The sequence below is a fragment of the Erigeron canadensis genome, chromosome 8 (assembly GCF_010389155.1).
Source record: "Erigeron canadensis isolate Cc75 chromosome 8, C_canadensis_v1, whole genome shotgun sequence".
NCBI lineage: Eukaryota > Viridiplantae > Streptophyta > Magnoliopsida > Asterales > Asteraceae > Erigeron > Erigeron canadensis.
In genome coordinates, this window is record NC_057768.1 from 5648209 (window position 1) to 5673516 (window position 25308).

The following is a 25308-nucleotide window of genomic DNA, read 5'->3' on the forward strand; positions in this document are numbered from 1 at the left end:
GAGAATCTGGAGCAGGTGGCTCAAATTGATTTCAATGTTGGGGTGGAGAATGTACAAGTAGAGGACCAGGCAGGTGGAACCGGCCCAGATTGGGATATGGTTGATTCTCCACTGTCTGAGGACAATGATTTTGATGTGAACATGAGTTTTCTGGGAGAAGAAGAAATTGATCGCACCATCCACTCTGGCTCCCAGTCAATTCTATCTGATATGCCTCCTCCACCCCTAGTAAATACACCAACACCCCTTCTAGAACAAACAACAACAATTCTTGAATCACCCTTTGCTCCAGAAATTTAACATTCTGAACCACTGGCAGTCACCCAACCAACTGAAAATATCACAAGGGTGCTGCCAGTATCAACTATCACTAGAATTACCAATCCTTCCAGTGGTCTCTCCTCTTCTTCCTCAACTGAGGTCCAAGGCCTTTTTGATAAGGTGGCAGACCTGGAGAGATCACTTCAGGCTTCTTCTCAAGTTATTTCTGACTTCAAATCTATAATTTCCAATAATCTTAAATCAGAAATGAACGTTTTTGCTAGTAATGAGAAGATAGTCTTTGAGAAGCTGGATGAACTTGTCATGGCTACAAATAGAAATTCTAAATCAATACAAGTTGCAGTCCAGGGTATCAAGGAGGATGTGGTAAGAAGTGTACAGACTGCCATTCAAACTGAAGTTGCTCAACCTCTGGCAAGTCTGGCTGGTGATGTTCAGAATCTGACCACCAGAATAAGCTCTCTGGAGAGCAGGCCAACCCTGGAGAAAAACTCAATGGTCAGCACCCTCAGTGATGAAGTTGTTAGGAAGTTAAGGGAAACATGTTGAAAGAAATCACTGAGGAGGTGTCTGAAACTCTCCTTAGAAATCTCCGAGATGGGTTGTTGCCTGAAGTTATGAAGATGACTGACGCCCAGTTGCCTCGCCACTTTCCTCAGGATCTTGAGATAATCAAAAAGGAAGTGATGCAGTTGAGGAAAACTGTAAACAACATTGCTCCAGTGTTTGGTCGTATATTTGACTCTTCTGACAGACATACACTGGATCAGGTGTGGAATCATCTTCAGTCTGGAGATGCTTCCAAGGGGGAAGGTTCTGGCTCTGGAACAGAGAAGGTTGATCTCAGGAAGAAGATAGAAGTTTGGAAGAAGGTGATTGGTGAAGATGTCACTAGTACTGAAGCCAGTGGACAAGTTGAGGAAGAGGCTGCTGGTATTGATGCCAGTGAGCCAGTTTTTGAAGAGTTCCCAGATATCACTATAACAATGAAAAGTCTTAAAAGCAAGAAAGTGGTATCTGGGGAACCAACAAATGAGGCAGAAGAGTATGTATCTGCTGATGAGGCCAAGGCAAAGAGACTGGAGTAAGAGTGCATCTTAATCGAAATCTTCAAGAAAAACTTAAAAGATGACTTGATTGCTCACCAGTTGGATATGGCCAGGCATGGGACTTTGGATTCTTACAACGCTGGTAGGTTGGGCATACAAATTGAAGTTTACAAGAAGATGAAGGATGATCCCAGGCTGAAGAAGTGTCTGGATGCCTCGGATGATGTCTATATTCGTTCCATGTATGCTCAGGATGAACAAGTATATGATTCTGAAATTTATGGGGTGAGCATACTGGATCTTATTGCCCAGAGAAGAGAAGAACTGAAAAATCTCTAGCAACAAGTAAGGAGTAATGCAACTGCTCTGGAGCATGAATATAGGAAGAAAGTCAAGGGTTTGCCCAAGGCACCAGTCAAGAAAACCAAAGCTGCTAGAGATGCAGATCTCAGTACCTTCATTCCCTTGAACACAACTGAAAGAGTTAATAAAGAAAAATTTCAAAAAGTTGCTGAACAGAGAAAGGTGTCAAGGGAAGTGGATGAAATGGTGAAAAGGGCTTAGAAAAAGGAAAAGTATGAACACTTGTCACAATTTAGAGCTGATGTCCGATCAATAATGGGTGCTGAGATCCATCTGGCAAAAAGTCATGATAACTTCTCTAAGTTCCATGTCAAACTCTTCAGAGAAGGGAACTTTACTGATGAAAGAAAGGACACCTCAATCAGGGCTTTTGGGTGGTCAGAGTTAAGAGAGATTGGGCTTTCATTCAGGGGTAAAGATGTCTCCCAGGATGTGAAATACTTTATGAAGAGGATTGGCAAGGAATGGATGAGGAAGGAGTTGATGGAGATGGAGCTGGGCTTAAGGACTTCTCTTACTTCGTCTTCATCTCTAGGTGTAAAGAGGAAGGCCACTGAAGAGCCAGCTGGGCATGCTGAAAAGAAATAGGCCTGACTCTGATATTGTACATGTATTTATTTTTATGTTGATAAAATTGTAACTTTCCTCCAGTTGATGTCTGTAAATATAAGTTGCAATTCCTATTTTTTTTTACAATTACTTATCCAGATTAAGTCTAGAAATTAAAATGTACAAACTGGGAACACTGATGATCTATAAAGTGGCTCTCTAGAAAGTTAAATTAGACTTAGTCAAATTTTTCAAGGATTCTTCAAGCACAAACTTGTATAGATAAAAGCTTGAAAATCCTTGCATAATTTCTAAACAAATAAGGGGAATTTGTTAGGTCCAGATTTACTGGACTCGCTCCAGATGTAACTACTGGAGCCCTCTGAAGATTTGCCAAGATATTATGTGAAGACCAGTGAACAACTTACTTATATAGAAATCTGGATTCCACCAGATTTGTTCACTGGACTTCACTCCAGTCAAGATCTTTCCACTGAAGAACATTCTCACTGACGTCGAAGACTGAAGTCTGAAGAAAGAAGTCTGACAAATAGCGGAGCTCACTGGAAGACTTACCAGATCTCCTGACTGGAGTCCTTGTCAGTGTTCTAGACCTTACAAGCCTGAACACTGATTACGAGGAATTGACTTTATGCCTTTACATGCCTTTAACCGGACAATCCATTTGTCTTTTGTTAAAAGCCTTACACGCATGTAAAGGTGGTTGGTTAATTAGAAGACAAGTCACTGTCATGTGACTATATTTTTGTACTTTAATCAATGCTTTTAAGGAATTAATGTAATTTCCTTAAATGCATGTAACCATATTTGTGCGGCAAAAAGAATATTATATTTATTCTTTTTGCCTATAAATACCAAGTCACTTCCTTGTCCAAAATATATACTTTTGCAATTTGGTGCCTTTGCTCAAATACTCTCGATCTAAACAGTCATACTTCACAACTTTAAGTATTTCGATCAAAGAGTTTATTTAGCAAAGATTAGATCACTTGTATTTCATAGGTTTTTTAGATACTTACTTTGTAATATCTTGTTCCGCAACAACCTTGTATTTTATTTAACATCAATAAATAAAATACACTTGAAAATTACATTGTGTCTCACCATTTACTTATTTGCTTATCCTTATATTGCTTAAGTACGTATTACGTTATATATATTCTTGCATTTATATTTATCGTAATACTAGTCCAATCTAGTGCTTACTTGACGTTTTCATACTAGTCATCTCTAGTGATTACTTGACTTGTTATTCTACACTTGTGGGTTAAACCATCGAGTGAGGGACTTCACAACATAAACAATAAATAAATTAATATAAACATATTAATATCCTTCAATGCATCAATAGTTTAAAGAAAAACAATAACTCGTTTATATTTTTCATCTCTTGTTTAGGGGCTTCAACACGCTTCAAAGACAGAAAAATGGAATGTTGAAAGTCGATAAAAATGGAACATGCGAATTGATCAAAATACCATTAATGAATTAAATCACCACCAACCCTTAATATGAAATTACACTATTAGTACTTTATATTATAAAACTCTCTATTATCTCATTTAAATTAAACACATATACATCAATTATATACATCATTTAATGCCACCATCATTATCAACATTGTGCAGATATCGTGCTATTAACATATACAAAACATATATATGGCGTACGTTCAAAAAGAAATCATGTTATAAATTGATTTATTATATAATTAATATTGATCGATTAATTATATAATCAACTTTATACTGTATATGGTAGTTGGAGCTTTGACATGTTTTGTCTTTTCGTTAGATATTTATTCTTGTGTTTTAATTTATGTGTTGCTTATTTGGTATGTTTAGGATATAGTGGAGACAAACAATTTATAGAATATGGATTTTAAATTAATTAACAAATTTAATCTTGGCTTAAGTGGCTATACACTTCGCTAGGCGTTTAGGACGTTGTAGGTTCGATATTCGTTGACCGCTTTTTATGTTTGTTTTATATTTGTTATTATTTAAAGTGTATAGATGCAATGCCACATGTTAGATACAATGCCACATAAGATATTGAGATGTCAAATATATAGAGATTGAGTCTATAAACATGACACATAAAAAAAAGATGATGTAGCGAACAAAGATATATGCCACATCATCGATTGGAAATAGAGAATTATATATGGAAGTTATTAGACTTGTCACCCTAATGGACCAGCCATTTAGGCTTTAATTTTCGTTCACTATGGTTGGGCTTCACTAAAACCCACTCAAACAAGTCCAAAAACACATAATAGTCTAATAACTAAGTCCTGAAGCTAATACGTACACTAACGGAAAGCCAATTAACGTCTTAAGCACATAATGGTGAACCGACACACCATTTTAGCATCACATAACTCTATAACATATCCACATATAGGCACCTTAATTATCATTTAACAACTTATTAATCAACTAGCAATTAAAGAGACTAACGACGTTAAGGATCAACTAACGGTCAACGATAAGTCAAACTTGAAAAGTTTGGGATTTTACAGTCAAAAGATAGAAGAGACCTTGGCTGCTAGAGAACAACAATTTCTGGAAAGGGTGATATCTGAGATCACTAAGACTGCAGCGCCCCAGGTTGATCTTACTCCCATTACATCTGAGATCAATCAGTTGAGGTGCAGTCTAGATACTCTGGCCAGCAAGGTATCTGAACACTCCACTGCTATACATAATCTGACAACTGAAGTTGGCAAAGCAAAGGCTAAGGAAGTGGTGAAGGATGTTGGTACAACTGGACTCTCCCTAGATGAGTTGACAATACTTAAAGCAATTCAGGCTGGCCAAACTGAAACAAATGGCAATGTGTTGGTCCAGTCACAAGAAGTTAATCATCTTTGGAGGACAGTTAGCATGATTTGTGGAGTTTTCAAGGAGTGCAAGAACATGGGGTCATGGCAGCCTCTAGATCGTTTACCCTCTAGTCCTTCAGATTTTGATGCCATTAGAAAAGGACTAGAAGCTGCCAAAGGGGAAAGATCTGTAAATATCCCCAGCACTCACATTGCAACTCCAAGTTCAAGTATTGGGAAAGAGTTAGTTGTCGCTGCTAGTGCTGATGCTGGTATGCACGTAAATGAAGAATTTGAGGATGTTGGTGATAGGGGGAAGAAGAATAAGGGCAAGGCACTTGCAACTGATGAATATGCCCAGCCGGCCACTGATGTACCCTTATTAGAAACTGGAAATCCTGATCAGCTTCCTCCAGTGACTGAATCTGACAGCAAGAGATTGGCTAGAATTGGCAATGCAATAAATGAAAGAAAGAAACAAAAGAAAGCCACTTTGCTGGTCTCAAAGGTTCAACTGCAAGGATTAGGCATATTAGATGTTAATGATGCTAATCTGTTGGTCATCTCACTGGAGCAATATAGGAAAGTCAAGAATGACCCAAGGATAGTGGGACTCGTGAATGATATGATTGAAGTCCATATGGACAAAGACTATCCTGATGATGAAGCTGAGCTTGATGCCAGAAACTTAAACATATCAGTGGAGAAGACCAAGGAAGTTAGAGTTGAAGGGATTCTAAAAAGAACTGAGCAGATAATGAAAAAGGTCAAACAAGTGTTGAACCCACCCAAGTCTAAGAGTAAGTCAAAGCCTAAACCCTTGTCAAGGGATGCAAACTTAAGGACTTGGGTGGAACCCAATGAGTCATCCACTGAAGATGTCCGAGCTGTTGTACAAAAACTGAGCACTGCCCAGATCAAACTAGTCAATGAGTCTGACGCACGTGTATACTTAAATGAAGTTCTTCGGTGAAGATATCATCCAGGAAAAATCAATGAAATCAAAGTTACAATCAAACCTGCAGGAAGGCAATTTGTGGTAACCATTCAATACATCAATGGACCACAGCTCACAACTGAGAACCCTAATGTTCATCAGTATGGACATTCTGAGCATGTTGAAATGCTGAATCTGCTAGAGGCCAGGCAACACAAAAACAAGATTTAAAAGGGTTGGGTTTATGTACTTCAAAGTCTGGTCAAGTTCAAGGAAGATGTTGAGAAAAGACTAAACTTTGATCCTAAAGATAGACAACCCATCTCTTCAGTTGCAAAGAGAAGAAGATCTGGCGAAGGGCCATCAGTTTAAGATCTTCTTCAGTTATCTATTTTGTAATTTTATTTATTCTCTTGTAACTTTTTTATTTTTATCATCACCCCGACTACGGCGGAAAACTCAGGATGCAAGATAAAGCACACGCGCACATGGATGTTACATATGAATAGCTAAATGAGTGCATAGATTAAGCATAAATAGTCGGTTTCATAGTTCAAATAAGCAAAAGAGAAGTCATCACACACAGGTTCAACAAAACATTCAAATAAAATTTAAGATAAGTTCCCACACAGGGGAAACAGTTAGGCATATTGCCAACTAGCACATAAGAAGGCATGCAAGACTCCCAATCCTAAGCCTGAAGTCTGCTACGAGTCCCATGCTACCAATCCTAGCCACGATTTGCTTGGTTACCTGAAAGGAATACTTAAAAGAGTCAACACAAAGGTTGGTGAGATCGTAAGTTTGAAATCATGATTGAATGCTTGTAATCCTCATTTGAATCACATATAGTTTACTTGAATAACCACTTGAAAGCATTAATAGATTTAATGAATGAGATTTATGCCGTCAATAGAATTCGTGAATAACATAGTATGATGTGGCTATAGGCCTGCCTACGGCACATAAGTATGAGTATGTGTATAATCGTGCACTTACGGTACCTGGCTAGTATGTATCAATCGTGCACTCACAGTCATAAACATGACATGGCCAGTATGTATCAATTGTGCACTCACAGTCATAAACATGACATGGCTATTATGTATAGCATAAAGTAGTCTAATAGCCCTAGAATAAACAATGAAAGCAGTTACGGCATATTTAAAAGCATAATTTTTATTCCTTTCACCCCAAAACATAAGTAAAAAGGGGCAACGAAAACTCACAGTGATCTGGTACAAGCACAGTTTATAAGCACAGAGGACAAGCACAGAGTTAGATAGGTTATATCTATCGAAATCCAAGCACGTCTTGATGGAGGCCTATATACCCCTTCTGTCCTGGCTCAACTACAGCAAACACCTTGCTAGCCCTGATCCTCTTGTCGGCTCTAAAGTCTCTCTTCTTACTTGCTTTACCAAATTCTCTCTTCTTTTCTCCAGACTTAGTCATTCCATCCCTAACCAAATCATCAGTCCTTCGAATAGCTTCTTCAATGGAGTAAGGAGGAATGCCGATCATGGTGTTACGAATCTGAGGAATGAGGCCATAGATGTATCTTTCAATCATTTTAGACTCAGAAGTCACCAAGTGAGGTACTAATCTAGCTAGCTCTTGAAACTTGCTGGTATACTCTGCATGTCCAGAACCCACCATTGTATGGTGCCAAAACTCTTGTTCAATCTTCTACATCTCATTCAGTGGGCAAAAGCGGTTCTTCATCATCTCTTTAAACTGATCCCAAGGTGTTTCCAAAGTAGCAATTCTCCCCCGGGCTCCTAACAAAGTGTTCCACCATGACAGTGCATCATCGATGAATGAACCTCCAGTGTATCTTACTCTCTGATGTGATGGACATCCGCTTATATCCATGACTGCTTCCATTTTCTCCAACCACTTCATAAACACACCTGCCCCTCCTTTTCCATTGAAATCTGGTGGACCTCACTTCTTGAATTCGATGTAACTGCAACCTCTTCTTCCCCCTGCATACTCATCATTTCTGGAAACCTCCTGGGTCCAGGGCCCACATACACACCATCCCCAATAAACTCCACTTCAGGGTCGAAGTCCTCTTGTTCTTGATTCACTTGTTGTGGTTTAACTCCCACTGGTTCAGCTACAACTTTAGGTGCTCTTTGAATCTGGTTCAGGACAACACCCATTGCACCAGCCACTTGTTCGACAATAGTTGGCATTGAAGCCGCCAACTGTTCAGCAATGATAGTGGCCAAATCGGGATTTTCAACATGACCCATGCCGCCACCACGACCACCACGACCTCTTCCTTGTTGGCCTCCACGACCACCCCTTGGGTTGCCATGACCACCTCCAGGATTACCACAACCACCTCCATCAGCTTGAACCTCGACATTTGGGTTTGCTCTTGTTCGCACCATTTTCCTATATTAGGAAAAGACGTGATCGGTGTTAGAATGAGGTAATAGTTGTTCGTGACGTCATTTACGCACTCTCAAACACACTCGTGTTAGTTTTCTAGAATCCTATACATTTATACTTTCATTATCGCATGCAACTCAAGTAATCAAATAATACGTCTAAAAGTAAGCATTATCATCAATGTCAATCATACAGTACAAAGTGACATCACAATAAAATATTCAATTCATGAAAAATAGCTTGCAAAATGAATAACATAACCATTTCATATTAAACTTAGTTTTAAATCCAATTAACTTTGACAGCTAAAGTGCGGTCCGAATCTAACACCTACATCCGTTGCACTAGCGGTGTATGTATACAAGGTGTACCAGCGGCTAACCCTCCACACCCCTAGTTCATCTAATGCAAGGTCGGATCACGGTACTGGTATGCTTTCTAGGTATTGGCAAAGGTATGTATACAGGGTGTACCAGCGGCTAACCCTCCACCCAACCAACACCTATTAAACAGCCCAAGGTTGCTACCACACTCTAACCATTTTAGGTACGATCCATATTGCTAACGTTTCCATAGGTACATATACCACACGCAAAAAGTTGATCAGGCTTTTCTGTGATGATATATCGCCATACTTCTTTGCTAACAACATATCATCTCGCTATCACATTATTATAACTTAAATTTAACCCATCTCATAGATCGAATACCAATAGCATGAATGTATGTGGCAAGGTAGCATGGTCCTAAGGTCTGCGCATGAATAAGTGCAATAACATGAATATCGCAGACATAGATAAGATTCACAAAGATTGAATGCACACATAATCCCTATCATGTATGCTACGTGCGGTTCCTAAGTTATAGTCTAGGTAAATCCACCTAATTCACTATAACCACGGCTCTGATACCAATCTGTAACACCCCGACTACGACCGAAAACTCAGGATGCAAGATAAAGCACACGCGCACATGGATGTTGCATAGGAATAGCTAAATGAGTGCATAGATTAAGCATAAATAGTCAGTTTCATAGTTCAAATAAGCAAAAGAGAAGTCATCACACACAGGTTCAACAAAACATTCAAATAAAATTTAAGATAAGTTCCCACATAGGGGAAACAGTTAGGCGTATTGCCAACTAGCACATAAGAAGGCATGCAAGACTCCCAATCCTAAGCCTGAAGTCTGCTACGGCACATAAGTATGAGTATGTGTATAACGTAATATGATGTGGCTATAGGCCTGCCTACGGCACATAAGTATGAGTATGTGTATAATTGTGCACTTACGGTACCTGGCTAGTATGTATCAATCATGCACTCACAGTCATAAACATGATATGGCTAGTATGTATAGCATAAAGTAGTCTAATAGCCCTAGAATAAACAATGAAAGCAGTTACGGCATATTTAAAAGCATAATTTGTATTCCTTTCACCCCAAAACATAAGTAAAAAGGGGCTACAACAACTCACAGTGATCTGGTACAAGCACAGTTTATAAGCACAGAGGACAAGCACAGAGATAGATAGGTTATATCTATCGAAATCCAAGCACGTCTTGATGGAGGCCTAAGCATATGTCATTGATCATAAATAAGTACGCATATTAGTTCATGTGATTAATTAATCATTGAAATGTCCTTGATGAACTGATGATTTGGTCCTTGATGATCTTTGAACGTTTTGACTCAAAATGAGTTTGAATGAACTTAAGTACTCGAACTGGACTCGTTCTGAACGTCTTTGAACTCACACACATGAAATTTTTAATGTTAATATGTCTTTATTAATGGACTTTAGCCTTAAAGACTTAGTTTAGTTGTTCATGGAACTTGCACTTTAATGATTTAGTTATAGGAGCATGATCGTTTAGTTTCCTAGATGTGCAAGATCGTATTATAGCACCTAAAATGATACGAACATGGAAAATAGATGGACCAACATTGCCTTAGGGTTCCTTAGAGTCAAGATCGTTTTAGGTTATAAGAAGACAGGATCGTTTTAGCTTAAACGGAGACAAGGTCGTCTTAGCTCAAGCTGAGACAAGACCGTCCTAGCTCAAGCTGAGAAAAGATCGTCCCAAGGTTTCTAGGGTTCAAGATCATTTCAAGGTTTCTAGGGTTCAAGATCGTTTTAAGGTTTCTAGGGTTTAAGATCGTTTCAAGGTTTCTAGGGTTCAAGATCGTTTCATGGTTACTTAGCTTCAAGATCGTCCTAGGTTGTATAAAGGTCAAGATCATCCTAGGCAAGCTCAGGACCAAGATCGTCCTAAGTTTTTGAGCAAGAACAAGTATTGTGTGGTCATTTCTAGTTCAAGAACGATAGATCGAGCAAAACCGATCCAAAGGATCAGTTACCCAGGGAGTGCATGGTTCCCAACCACAACAACTAAACAACATCACATCACAACACACGATCAAACGAGCAAGTACAAGTGAAACAGCCCCAAGACGATCCCTTGCAAGGATCGTCCTAGCCTCAGGATCGTCCTAGCAGGACTGTTCTAGCCACAAAACGGTTTGACAAGTTCGCACACGAGGATGAAGGTCTAGATTGATTTTTAGGATTCGTTTGGACATAGCAGAAGTACATATAAGCGCAATAACATCATCTATTAACACTTTTACTGGTTTTCAAGATCAAATATCACATGAACAAGTTGTGACTTCAAGAACAAGTTGTACTTTCCTTTTCAAAAATGGGTTTTGTAGATTAAAGCATGTTATGACCCAAGTTTGTTCACACAAATGTTATTAGACACATTTAGACACAAACCCATTAACATTTAACATGATTTTCGTTCAAAAACTGGACCAAATCATCAAGAACATAAACTTGAAAAAGTACACTTTTAATTTGATGAAAAACTCATCAAATGTTGTTGTTAGCTGAGAATTGATTAAAGAAGTGTGTTTTGATTATCACAAGAATGCTAAAAGTACAAACGATTTCGATTAAACAATCCAAAATCAAAAGATGCTCTTGTGTGTGTTTTATGGTGGCTGTGTGTGTTTTAGAGAGAATGAGAGGAGAGGTGGAGAAGATGAAGAGAATGGGGTTTCTCTCTCTAGCTCTCTATTTATAGTTTTCCAATATTAAATAAACCTAATAAGTGTAAGGGCCATTTGCGAACATTTTGAACTAGAACTTTTACGCACACGAACGTTTACGAACCGAACTTTAATATTTTATCAATCTTAATGATAAGCTCGTCATATAAACCAATATTTGAGATCAAGTTAACCTTCATATAGGCACATAGTTTGGTCTAGAGCACGTCAAGAACTTAAATAAATTGAACTGCCTAGCCGTTCTAATGGCAAAAGTGCGGTTCGAGGAACTTATTTAGTACATTTCTAAGACGGTTGTTACAATATACAAGTTCCCAGATTGTAACCACATGATAGATAACAGATTAAATCTAACAAACTAAAAATAAAAACCAAGGCATTTAATGATCTATAAAAGTGCCTTGGAAACTTAGATTAGATTTAGTCATTCAAATAGGGGGAATTTGTTAGAACCAGTTTCAACCAAACTGGCCAGTCTCCAGTTGTAGCCGAAGAACTAGAAGATTTGTCCAGAAATATATTGAAGTCTAGTTGCAACAAACAGTTAATGCAATTGAAGACTTCCTCCAGTTGAGATCTGATCAGAACCGAAGACATTCCAATTGACGTCGAAGACAACAAATGGAAGATAGAGAATGACAATGGCAGCGAAGCCCAGTTGGCATTCTACACAGATTGAAACTGGAAAATATCAGTTTAAAGTCTTTACAATGCTTTACACTATTTACGAGGAAGACCTTTTTGCTTTATGCAGCTTTATACAGACAATATCATTTGTCTATGATTAAAGTACAAAAGTGCATAAAGCAGGTTAGATAAAGTAATGTCTTGACTTACCTTATCAAGCATTTCAAAGGAACTCACCTAGTTTCCTTAAATGCTGTCAACCATATCTATACGATAAAGTTGGATTCCCAATGCCAACTTTGTCTATAAATAGAGGTCTTTGCACAACAAGAATATAACTTTGCATTTCAGACTTTTGCAATATTCTTGGTGTACTTGTGCAATATTCTCTCAATCGTAAAAGGGAACACTTCACAACTTTAAGTGTTTCGATTGTTAAAGAGAATTTCCGAGTATAGATAGTTTGTATTTCATAGGTTGTTAGGATATTTACATTTATGTATTATCTTGGTTCCGCAACAATCACTACAACAAAACATGGCTTTTAGGACACCCAAAAACATCCTATAATGTTACTTTATAGGACCTTTCATTTAATAAGACCAACGGTAAAAGCGTTTCATGTAAGGGGGTCGTAAAAAGTCATGAAGGTCCTAACATCTCAAATAAGATTATAAAACCAATATAATGGTCACATAATAAGTCTATGAACAACTCAATTAGGGTTCTAATAAATACATATTGAGACACTTTTACAATGTTCTAAGATGTGGTTACTCATTTTTAATCTTTTGATACACATACAAGCGTCCTTAAAAGTTATTTTATAGGACCCTTACCATGTAACATTATATATACTTTAGTACCAAGAAAAGAGTCCTAATATCTCAATTAAGATGATGAAACCAATTTATGGTCGCATAATATGTCTACAAACAACCCAAATAGCGTCCTATTAAAAACATATTAGGACACTTTTACAATGTTCTACCTAGTTTTAATCTTTTAGTACACATATAAGCGTCCTTAAAAACTAGATAATAGGACCCTTCGTATGTAACATTATATATATACTTTAGTACCAAGAAAAGAGACCTAATATCTCAAATAAGATTATGAAACCAACTTTATGGTCGCATAATGTGTTTATGAACAACAAAATTAGCGTCCTAATAAAAACATATTAGGACACTTTTACAATGTTCTAACATGTTTAATAGGACATCCAAATAATGGTTTCTATCAAACAATAAACACACCACCAACATATCTAAAATACGAATATATAGTTATTATGTATATAACCTCAAGTAATAATAGAAATAAAATTTTATTATATTTCAAATAAGCATGTTCATTACAAACACATTAAACATAAAAAAGTTATAACATTATTCAACATAAAGTCTTGTAAAATCTAACAAAAGAAATTAAAAGCAATGGAAAAGATGAGAAGCTAGCATAGAATCTCATGTTATCATGAATCCTCAATCTTCACGGACCACCTACAAATAAACCATTCTTGTATAAGCATTAAAGTACATGTTACTAAAATTATCAATAAAACAACTTAACAAATACATACCGAGATGAAAGGACAGGGCCATGCGATAGTTGCACCAATACAATCTTCAATTGTAGAAAATAATCCATATGGTCTCACCAACATTTCATCTCTTTTTATCGCTACTTGAACATTTACCTCACACCATCCCTTTCCAATCTCTTTACCACCCACTAGCTCATTCGGGTCCAAGATCTTAACCCATCCTTTTGCAACAATCTCCGTTGGGTTTAGAATGCTTTCAAGGAAAACCTCATTTCCAACCTATATTTTAATTTTCAACAATCAAACTCTAGTTAAAATAGTTCAATCAGTTCACATAAAAAATGAGTAACAATAATAAACTGTTACACTAGCATGCTAACATTTTTTATTTAAAAAAATAATATGAATATGAAATAAAGCATTAATTCTAACTATCTTACTACCAGACATGACATGAGTGAAATGTTATAGAACTCAATGTTGAAAATATCAAAAGAAAAGGCAGAAAACAAAACAATTAAATTCATTTTCCGTAAAATGAAAACCAGATTAAAGATTAGATACCATTGAGATTAAGAGCAATAAGGCAGAAAGTAGAACTTAAAATATCTTCAAGACCCTAATGGGGGGTGAAGGAAGATAGTCAATGGGATATAATCTTGCCATCATTTTTATGTATGCACTTGAGTAGCACTCCAAACCAGAGCTAGGCTTTCAGATAAAGGGTAATCATTTTGCGAAACATACTGTAATAAAGATTAATTGGTGCATCTATTTGAAAAAATACTGAATTTACAAACAGATTTCCTATAACTTGTAGTCGTCACTGGTAGTTAACAGGTCATGAATAGAATACATGGGATGCAACAATCTTGTCATGTCAAAAGAATATAAATGCAGAAAAACTACCCTGTCCCCCTGAAGATTAAAACAAAAACTATCCGCCATTGTGTTCCACGTGTAGTCATGTCGTATACTAATGATAATAAAAAGATATGGTTTATCTTAACATACAATAAGAACATAACCTTGATCATTATACTTTCAAAACTATCTAAAATTCCAAGGCCTAAATCCATAATCTAAAAACATATATAACCTCTCTCTATATATATATATACATACATGTATCTAATAATTTTGTAATCTGATTCAATAAAACCAACACTAAAACCCTAACCAACAAAAAAAAAATCTGAACTACCTCCATTCTGTCTCCATAATCTAAAAACATATATAACCTCCATTCTGAACTACCTCCATTCTGCCTCCATAATCCAAAAAGCATGTATTGCTAGCTACTGGCAGGGCTAATCCACCGCCAGCAAGTCACACGGCTTGGAGCCGTATTTGCATCAGCTATGTGTTCCTTGAACGCAACTGGAGCAGTCTATGCAGCGTTATTCGTTGTGGCAATTGAACCCGATGATAACATATTCTAGGTGCCGATTAGCCATGCCTGCTATGCTCAAGTTAGCAGACTCACATCAGGCAGATGAGATTGAAAACATATGCAACCGTCAATCATGGAAAGAAATAATGTGTGACTTATGGCCTAAGGCAAAGTATATTGACTTATGCTCAAGTTGGAAAATGGAATTGAAAAATGGACCTATTTTTAAATAAAATTTTCAGACATAACAAGGAGCTCTGCCTAATCACCTGTTTTTGCCTCATTTTCTTTATAATAGTAGATGTGGTTGAAAATTTCTTTTGCAATATTAAATTTTTATCAAGAGATCATGCATAATCATCTACTACTCTATTTCCAGTATCCCGGATGAAACAAGCTAGTATAATTAACCATGAATATAAGTATATATTTCATATTGATACATCTGTTTTAATCCTCTTATGTTTGCATTTCAACCTAGCCTACTTGTAAGATGCCAACATCGATGAAGTGTTCAACTTATTAAAAAGTCTGTTTTTTTGGTTGGTTCAGGGCCGAACCGATATCGTATTAGAGACGTGCTCCAAGTGACTGGATTGCATAACCGAACCCCACAATTTTGGTTCATTCTAAGCATAGAAAGCGACAAAACTAATGAAGAAGATCTTCATAAGAGCATCATGGCAGTAAAAAAACTTTTAGAACCGTACAATGTTCTACTTGTGGAATACACTAGCTATGCTGCCAGGACACTACGTCATATACTGGGAGATCAAACAGAACACACCCTCAGTCCTAGAAAAGGTCACCTCCCCACTTGGACCCAAGGTGCTTCAAGAATGTTGTATTCTATAGAAGAAGATCTGGGTTACATATACAAGCGACTACGCACCAATGATATAGCTATTGGACCACTTGAGATAAGCGTGGTGAAGTCTGGCACGTTTGAGTCCCTAATAGACTTGTTTATCAAACAAGGAGTGTCCATTAACCAGTATAAAACTCCGCGATGCATTAAATCGGATGTTGCACTGAAATTGCTCAACTCTAACGTGAAGGCCTGCTTCATTAGTCCCAAAAATCCCACTTGGGTTCCTCTATAAATCTAACTAGCTTTGTAATAAACAAATTCTCCCTTTAGCTTGGGGAATTTGACTAGTATGATGCTATGACACTTAAAACAATTTTTTCTAAGCTAATAGTTTACTACCCTTTAAGGGATTTCACTAGCTAATGATCTTTATCGTTGAAGAAGTATATCATGTAATCTGTACTCGATACTCTTGACTACTTATTAACTTTAATAATATATGTTTTCACCTTGTTATGTACATATAGCCCTTGTTAAGATACTGCCAAACCTACATGTTTTCTCCCTGTAATGTACACATAATACTCCACACTAATGCATAAAATGCAAGGTCAAGTCAAGGTCAAAGTCAAACCTATAAGTAAAAGTCAAAGATAGTAACTAACTCCAAATATATCCTAAACTGCCATAACAAATGTATGTCTAAAAGTAAAACAAGCAGGCAAACACAGCCAAAAAAGTAGACAAATATAACACAATATATAGTGGACATATGTTAACAAGTAAAACTAGCTGGACAAGCAAATGATGAGCAAAATATTTCCACAACCATTTTATATATTAAGCATAAACTACTATCTAGGTAAGAACAATCCTGTAAAGTTAATTCAGTGAACATTCATCCAGTAGTACTATTATGATAGGGGTTTATGTCTACCGTTTCAATTGTAATTTATCAATTCATGTAAAAGGCAGAACATTAATGAAAAGAAACATACCCGTAAACGTGGAGGTCCATTGGTTGCAACAGGGCAATGTGATGCGGACGCATCGACTCATTCATCTTTGCTTGGGCTCGTAACTGGACCACTTTACTAGTAAGTTCTTCACATTGAGCCTTCAATTGGATATTTTCTCTATGACATGCGGAACGAATTGGTAGTACCCCCCAAACATCAGAAGCACGAACACCCAAACCATACATGACCGCATCACCGTTGCGATCTTTACCCATGACTTTAGAAAACACATCATCTGGTCCAGGCTTATCGTTGGAACCCTCGGGAAGATTAGATTTAATTTGTTTCATTTGTGCCTGTATTAATCACAGTAATATAAATTCCTCAAAAGCTTTCAAATAAAATAAGAAAAATATACATGAATTAATCATGATAGTAATTTAGCACATTCAAGAATAAGATATATATTTTAACATCATCAAAAACATATAGAAAAGATATATATAAGTATAAATAAGCATATATTACTTACAATTGCATTTGAAGCTTCTGCATTTTTGGTAGTTCCACCTTTGGAGAAACATGACTCAAACATTTCCATCCGACTTGGATCTCGTCCCAAAGATGCCTGTTCAATTAAAAAGAAGATGAGTATTAACAATGGATATCGACATGCTATATTAACAATTGCATTATCTCATACGATTACCTTTAGATCTTCACGAACTCGAGCATAACTTTTTTTTCCAGTTACTTGCACCAACTTCTTTTCTTGCTGATTGTCCTTGTTTTTTTCACTTAACATCTTCAATAGCAAAGTGAAATATCAGAATGGTATATAAACTAACGATATTTGCTAATGAAACATATACGAGTATAAACCAATTAAGACAAGTAACACAAGGTTGTATCTACGGATTAGGTGAATGTGTATATATGAATATATTTAAAATGTTGCTCTGCGCAAGATACTTTTTCTCTTCGTCTCTTTACTCAAATAACATTTCACTTTGGTAATGCTACAATAAGACTATAATAAGACTCAGGTCTAATAAAATGTTGCAGATGCCAGATATAGATTTGGTTACAAATCAAAACACTGATTGTGGGTTTTTGCTATCATTATCAAAACACCGATTTTGCTATCATTATCAAAACACCGATTGTGGGTTTTTGATTTTTTAGTACATCTCGAACCGAATAGGTAATGCATTATTATAATTATTGTTGTTTTCAAGGGTTTTGATTCAGGGGTTTTGTTGTTTTTGTTGGTTTATTATAGAATTAATTATAGAACACTGATATGATTAAATAACTTTGTTACTTCATCATGCTCGTTGATTTAGGGGTTGTTTTAGTCGTTATTAAAGTTACAGTTTTATGTTGAATTAATGCAGTTTGAATTAATGCAGTTTTAGTCGTTATTAAAGTTACAGATTTATGTTGTTTTAGGGGTTGTCATCATGTACTTGTCCAAGAAGCTGCAATTTTTAATGTTACATGAGTAGGGTCGTTTTGATATTAGTAAGAATGTATCAGGTTATTATTTTCTAGCTTTAGCGGCTCATTACTAGTCCAGTTACTACCGCTGTGGCAGCCCGCACTACTAGTGCAGATACTGCCGCTGTTGCAACTCTTGCTGCTAGTACAGTTTCCACTGTTGTAGCTATTGGATAAAGCTTCGGTTAGATTAGTTAATAATGAATTTCTTGCTGCTAGTATAGTTTCCACTGTTTTCAAAGTTTTTGTTCCTTATAGTGATTAATTGGTAATTTGAATAATCCAGGTTTAGGATGGATACGAGTTGGATTTCTTTACCAAGATCTACCATGGAATATAAAAGACGTCTTGACAAATTTCTTGATTATATCTTTTATATCGAGGGTAAAAATGGACAGATATCATGTCCATGCATTGATTGCGGTAATCAAATATGGGTAGATCGGGAGGAGGCTAGAACACATCTGCTATGTGAAGGGTTCATTAAAGGTTATACAATTTTCCCTTTGAATTCCAAACCATGTGATACGCCTATGTTAGATGCTGAAGATGACATGCAAGGGTTGGTGCATGATGCCTTCCACGGGTTTGGTGAGAACAGACTAGAAAGTGAAATAGAAACTCAAAATGAAGGTCGGATTATGCCAAACACAACTGCAAAAAAGTTCTATGAAGTGTTGGAAGATGCAAAGAAAGAACTATATCCAGGGTGTAAAAAGTTATCGGTTCTTTCATTTATCATCAGACTGTATCATGGCAAGTGTGTTGGGAAATGTAGTGACAAGGGTTTCAGCTTGATGCTTGATACAATGAGGGAAGCCTTCCCCGATGCTTCCATACCAAAGTCATTGTATGAGGTAAGGAAAATCATACGAGAGTTGGGACTTAGTTATGATAAAATTGATGCATGTCCTAACAATTGTATGCTATACTGGAAAGAAAATATCAACAAAACAAAATGCGATACATGTCACACGTCAAGGTATAAAACAAGTGAAGATTCTAAAGATGAGTCAACCACACCTAGTTCTGAAAAGAAGATTGCAGCAAAGGTCTTCCGTTATTTTCCGCTCATACCACGATTGCAAAGGCTATTTATGTCATCTAAAACAGCTGCCTACATGAGATGGCACGAAGAGAGTCGCACGAAAGATGGTTATTTGAGACATCCAGCAGATACCCCAGTGTGGAAAACATTTGATTTTAAGTATCCTGATTTTGCCCGTGAATCTCGTAATGTCAGGCTTGGTTTAGCCACTGATGGGTTTAACCCTTATAGAACAATGAGTGTTTCTCATAGTACATGGCCTGTTGTTTTGATGCCATACAATCTTCCTCCTTGGATGTGTATGCAACAACCTTACTTTTTTCTATCTTTACTTATACCTGGCCCATCTGCTCCTGGAAATAACATAGATGTCTATATGGAACCGTTAGTGGCCGAGTTAAAGGAGTTGTGGGATATTAATGGAGTAGAGACTTATGATGCATCAACAAACAGTAACTTTCAGATGCGTGCATCTTTGTTATGGACGATAAGTGACTGTCCAGCTTATGCAAATTTATCAGGCTGGAGCACCAAAGGAGAACTTTCATGTCCTTCTTGCCATAGGCATACAAAAGCACAACGCTTAACTCATAGCAAAAAATATTGTTTTATGGGACATCGTCGATATTTGTCATGTGATCATTATTTCCGAAAAGATAAGAAGTCTTGTGATGGCACAGAAGAACAAGAGAGACAACCACGTGGCTTAACTGGGTCAGAAGTACTTGATGAGCTACATGGTTTTGAAATTAAGTTTGGAAAACTTGTGAAGAGCAACCCAAATCTACCATTTAACTGGAAGAAAAGAAGTATTTATTTTGAGCTACCATACTGGAAAGATAACTTGCTACGCCATAATCTAGATGTAATGCATATTGAGAAGAATGTTTGTGACAACATCATTGGAACGCTAATGAATCAAGATAGAAAGACCAAGGATCATGTAAAAGCACGCCTTGATTTACAAGAAATGGGTATTAGGCCTGAACTTCATCCGAAAGTTCAAAATAACAACAAAGTGTATCTTCCACCTGCTTGTTTCTCAATGAATAAAAAAGAGAAAGATATATTTTGTCGTGTGCTCAAAAAGGTGAAAGTTCCAGATGGTTATGCAGCTAATATATCAAGATGCGTAGAGTTAAAACCTCCAAAACTATCTGCCCTTAAAAGTCATGATAGCCATATTTTGATGCAGCAGCGGCTTCCCCTTGCCTTGCGAAATGTGTTGCCTAAGCACGTGCGTTATCCTGTGATGAAGCTATGTCGTTACTATAATCAATTATGCTCAAAGGTTCTTAATCCAAATGAATTGGTTCAAATGGAAATTGAGATTGGAAAAATTCTTTGTGATTTAGAAAGGATATTTCCACCATCATTCTTTGATGTCATGGTTCATCTTTCGGTTCATCTTGCTTCAGAGGCCAAATTAGGAGGACCAGTTCATTACCGTTGGATGTATCCAATCGAGAGGTATGCATTGATATCTTTGTAAATACCTTTTAAAAGGATAGAATTGGATCTTATCTTAATATTTTTGATTACTCAGGTATTTATCTACATTGAAATCTTACGTGCGAAACAAGAGTAGGCCCGAGGGTTCTATTGCAGAAGGATATTTGGCTGAAGAATGTTTGTCATTTTGTTCATTGTACTTATCTGGTGATGTCGATACCATACATAATAAAACTAGCCGAAATTATGATGACGGTGGTTATGAGGATGTTATACCTATCTTTTCTATGCCGGGTCAACCGATTGGTGCTACAGTGGCAGAAGTACTAGACCTTGAAATATTGGATAAAGCACATTCATATGTGTTGTTCAATTACACTGAAGTTGATGAATTTCGAAGGTATGTAATACTAGAAGACGTGAGTTCCATGAACTATATTATATTTACTCTTACTGTTGCTATCATTATTATAATCTCTTAACATTGTAGAGAACACCTGGCGATTCTTCGACATGAAAATCGGAAATTACGACAGCATCAGATTGAACGTTTACATAGTGAGAAATTTGAGTCGTGGTTTCAAGATCATGTAAGGAATAGACATATGTGTATTAATTTTGAAATACAATTATAATGATGTAACATTTTCAAGATTCTAATTGTCGGATTTATAAAAAAGAAATTAACACATCAAGCTTGCTTTAATTCATTCAGGTTGAGGAGTTGGATGCTAGAGGGGATCATAGAATCACAGAGGATTTGAGGAACTTGGCAAGTCGTCCAACTGAGTATGTGAATAAATATAAGGGATTTCTCATAAATGGTTTCAGATTTCACACAAAAGACCTAGAGGAGAATAGGAAAACACAAAACAGTGGAGTTATGCTTGACGCCATGACAAATAGCTTCTCGAGTGCCAGAGATAACAATCCTATCGTAGGTGATGTAACTTACTACGGGGTGTTGAATGATATCATTGAGTTGCAGTATGCTGTTGACAAGAAAGTAGTTTTGTTCCATTGTGATTGGATCTCAAATGGTTCAAGGAAAAAAGAAGATGAGAATGGGTTTACTCTACTTATTTTTAAAGGTTTGAAGCCTCATAATGAGCCTTTTATACTAGCTTCTCAAGCACAACAAGTATTTTATGTTGCAGATCCCGTTGACAAGGGATGGAAAGTTGTGATCAAGACAACGCCGAGAGATTATTATGACATGAATGAACAAACATGTCTTGATGATGTGGAATCGCATTTGCAAAGTGAGACATCTATGGGTCCTCAACGTGATGAATATTTGAATATTGAGTTGGTTAGAAAAGGTTTAAAGGGGACTGTTGTTGACAATAATACTTACTATACTAGCTAAATAGCTCGATGGTTTTTGTAACACGCAGAACTGTTGCTAAAAGTGAAGACCGTTCCTTGAGGTCTGCACTTTGTTTTGCACAGTATGTTTATTTGTGAAATTGGTTATGGTTTACTTGTTTTAATTATATTGAAGATGTATGAATCCCAAAATTGATTTATATTTTGGTGAGTAGTGATTCTGTTACCATTATGCGCATACATCAAAAAAAAAACTATTTTGGATTTTTGGCATTCCAAGTCTTGGCCAAATTATATTTTTGCTCAGATTATTTGCTTTAGGTTGCTTTTTAACTAAATGCAGGATGGCCACAAGTGCAATCAGCAAGCAATACATGTGTGTTCTTGAATCCATGAACTCCAAAAATGGAAAACCTTCTAAATAGGTGAATACCATTGCCCTTATATATCTGGATTTTAAAACAATAACTGTTGTAGTGAAACTTAATTTAGTCGCGCAATAAATATCTATATAATACATCATTAGATGTATTTATATGATTTGAAGGTCATTTAGATAGTCACAAAGACGCAGGTAGCCTATTTGACCTCTGTAGGAGTATTTGAGTGATTTTTTAAGTCCCAATTAGTCCATATGATATCTGCACTTTTAGACGTTTGACTCGTAAGAGAGTCAACTGTTGGAATTTGAATGCTTAATCTGATTGAAATGTTACAGTTGGAAATTATCGCTCTATAGTATATGCCATTTTATGTATCAATATTAATTAAAGGTCATTTATAGAGTCTTGCATATATCAACTATCATATGGTTTATCTCATAATCAGTTGGGTATACTCTAAGGCCTCAGTCTCGAGCTTTCACCCGTTTTTTGTTCGTGTTAGCTTAGCTGGTTTGGTTTTATTGTATATATTTAATGTATTTCAGTTTTCTAAGGTTGGAGTTTCGATGGAGTGGGAAGGATTTCAGGACTAGATTACAATTAGGCAAATGACTAATTATTTCATCATCTTTGTGAGATTGTATTACTTAGATCAGGTGTATCAAAATCCTACTATGACCTAAGTTGTTTCTACTTGTTTATATTCAATTGCTGACAATTCATGAAAATTGTTTGATTAAATGGCTGAATGGAAATACATGTCGCTAGTGTTTGGCTGAAACTATTACTTGGTTGCTTCCCTACCGAACCAATTCTGATCGGTATTAGTTTGGCTCGGTATTGATTGTGTACTTGCTTGGTTATTTGCTCAGTTATTTGCTTGGTTCATTACCATCTGCTAGGTACTGCTTGTGTTGCTAAGTATTTGCTTCTCGGTATAAGTTTGTTGCTCAATCAACTAATTTGCTTGGTTTTTTTAAACTAGCCGAAGAGCAAGCATAATCTTCTCGGTGAATTTGAGTTCAAAGTGAAAACTGGGCCAATTTTGCTTAGTATTAATAGGTTGTTATTTTTGTCAAACAACCCCGCCTATTTTCTGATCAGAATATTTTGCTCAGCGGGTGATACTTGTTAGTTGCTAAAATTGTTTTAATGACCAGGATCTAATGTTAAACGAGAAGCACAACATACCCAAATGAGTGATGTACATGCCCATAAATCGAAAGGAAAGGATCAGCTGAACCGTTCAAAGTTTCAAGATGAGAATGGACTATCTGATGTGGATGTTACAGAATCAACAAAACTCAAAAAGATTAGAAAGTATCACAGAAACAAAGCAGGTTCAAAAGCTATGCTGGATGTTGAAGTTAATAATGGACTATCTGGTGCAGGATTGGGAAAGCAACCATCTTGCCCTTTTGTGTGAAAGCATGTACAGTAGCTAAACGTTGATGGAATAAAATGAGGTTTCAATGTCCAGGTAAAATCTACAGATTGAGAAATAAATGCATCCATTTTTGGTCTTAGTTGTAGATGGGGAAAGATGTCGTCTCCTTTTTTAGCTGGGCTGTGGAGCCAGAAATGGAAGAAAGGAAACTGGTACAGATTCTTTTTAACCTACAATTTTATGAGAAAAATAAAGAGACGCATAACTTTCACAATTTTTGTTTTAATTTAGAGAGATTGGAGAGGCATGCTTTTTATTTTGAGGTCATCTGGGCTGATTTCTAATGTGCATATAATATAGCAGCATATTATCTCAAATCAGTTTGTATAGGTTACAGTTTAGCTATGTTTGAACAACCGTTTACTTGACAAAGCCACTTGCTCTATTATCACTTCTACTAGTGTCGAGATGTGTGGCTTGGGTAATAGGTCACACACATCTGGGTAAAAATCTTTCATTTTATGATACAGGATGAAAACAGGCCAATTTATTCGATAAAACAGGACCATTCGACCCACTTTTTAACCTCTTTTTTAACCCGTTCTCAATTTAGCTAAGTTATTTGATAGGAACCATTCAACCTGATTGAGATCAAAGTATCAAACATTACTTGGTTTTATTCATTTCTAACTCTGAATCAAAATTGTCTGTCTATAATCACTTTGTTTGGTGATGCAGATGAGATTTAAGTGGATATTTGTACTGTCATTAGCATTGCTTCAAGCTGGTTACTACAGGCGATTGAGGTAGTCAGTTCTAAAGTCACGTAAGCTCGTTCTGGATGTTGTTAACTAGACCAGCTCTCGGTTCTTGAACAAATGTTTTCTAAGAAGTATTTGAATTGATAAATAATTATTTCTGTTTATAAACATTGAAATATGAAGTGGTATTATGGTTCATGAATTGAATTAGTGGTACAAATGATATAGATTTTAAACTATGTACCGAGTGATTAGCTGTACACCAAATTACCTCAACGCTTGCCATTGGCAATGCTTGAAAGGATATAAATAATAATGAGAGAATAAAGAGTATATTTGCGATTAAGGTGAGTGAAATAGAAGGATATGAGACCTATTTATAGAGCTCAAGCTACATATAGAGGTTCACCTTTTAGTTATTTGAGATGAGATCTTGTGCAACATAATTCGTGTGCACATTTTAGGTTTTCTTTTTGTTTTTTTGAACATTTTAGTTGTACGTATATTGTTCTTACTTTTAATTAATTGTTTCAGGTTGAATCAGTTGCAAACACTATGCCAGCAACTGAGAAGGTGGTACAACCCACTCCAGAAGCACCA

The 25308-nt window shown here is 36.4% G+C and overlaps 2 protein-coding genes across 2 annotated transcripts; one reads left to right on the top strand and one right to left on the bottom strand.

Moving 5' to 3' along the window:
- Positions 1-13623: 13623 nt before the first annotated feature.
- LOC122610154 lies at positions 13624-18679 on the bottom strand. Its single transcript, XM_043783147.1, has 8 exons — positions 18667-18679; positions 18435-18514; positions 17558-17653; positions 17381-17476; positions 16888-17204; positions 14595-14661; positions 13722-13964; positions 13624-13641 (listed from the first exon to the last, which is right to left on the bottom strand). The coding sequence occupies exons 1-8, from the start codon at positions 18677-18679 to the stop codon at positions 13624-13626; spliced, it is 930 nt and encodes a 309-aa protein (XP_043639082.1).
- Positions 18678-23986, top strand: LOC122610155. Its single transcript, XM_043783148.1, has 5 exons — positions 18678-20866; positions 20943-21248; positions 21339-21438; positions 21564-22170; positions 23721-23986. Exons 1-5 carry the CDS (start codon positions 18678-18680, stop codon positions 23984-23986), a joined length of 3468 nt encoding a protein of 1155 aa, XP_043639083.1.
- The last annotated feature ends 1322 nt before the right edge of the window (positions 23987-25308 follow it).

Bases quoted from the DNA above. Each gene is read 5' to 3' on its own strand.
- LOC122610155 (XM_043783148.1), top strand. From the start codon at position 18,678: ATGGAATATAAAAGACGTCTTGACAAATTTCTTGATTATATCTTTTAT. The intron at 21,249-21,338 runs GTATGTAATACT...TTAACATTGTAG, and splicing joins GAAGTTGATGAATTTCGAAG to AGAACACCTGGCGATTCTTC. The intron at 22,171-23,720 runs GTTTAAAGGGGA...TTTAATGACCAG, and splicing joins TATTGAGTTGGTTAGAAAAG to GATCTAATGTTAAACGAGAA.
- LOC122610154 (XM_043783147.1), bottom strand. The intron at 17,654-18,434 runs GTAGTAACTGGA...TTGCTATTGAAG, and splicing joins TAGTGCGGGCTGCCACAGCG to ATGTTAAGTGAAAAAAACAA. The intron at 13,965-14,594 runs GTAGTTTTTCTG...ATTAAAATATAG, and splicing joins TTAATCTTCAGGGGGACAGG to GTTGGAAATGAGGTTTTCCT.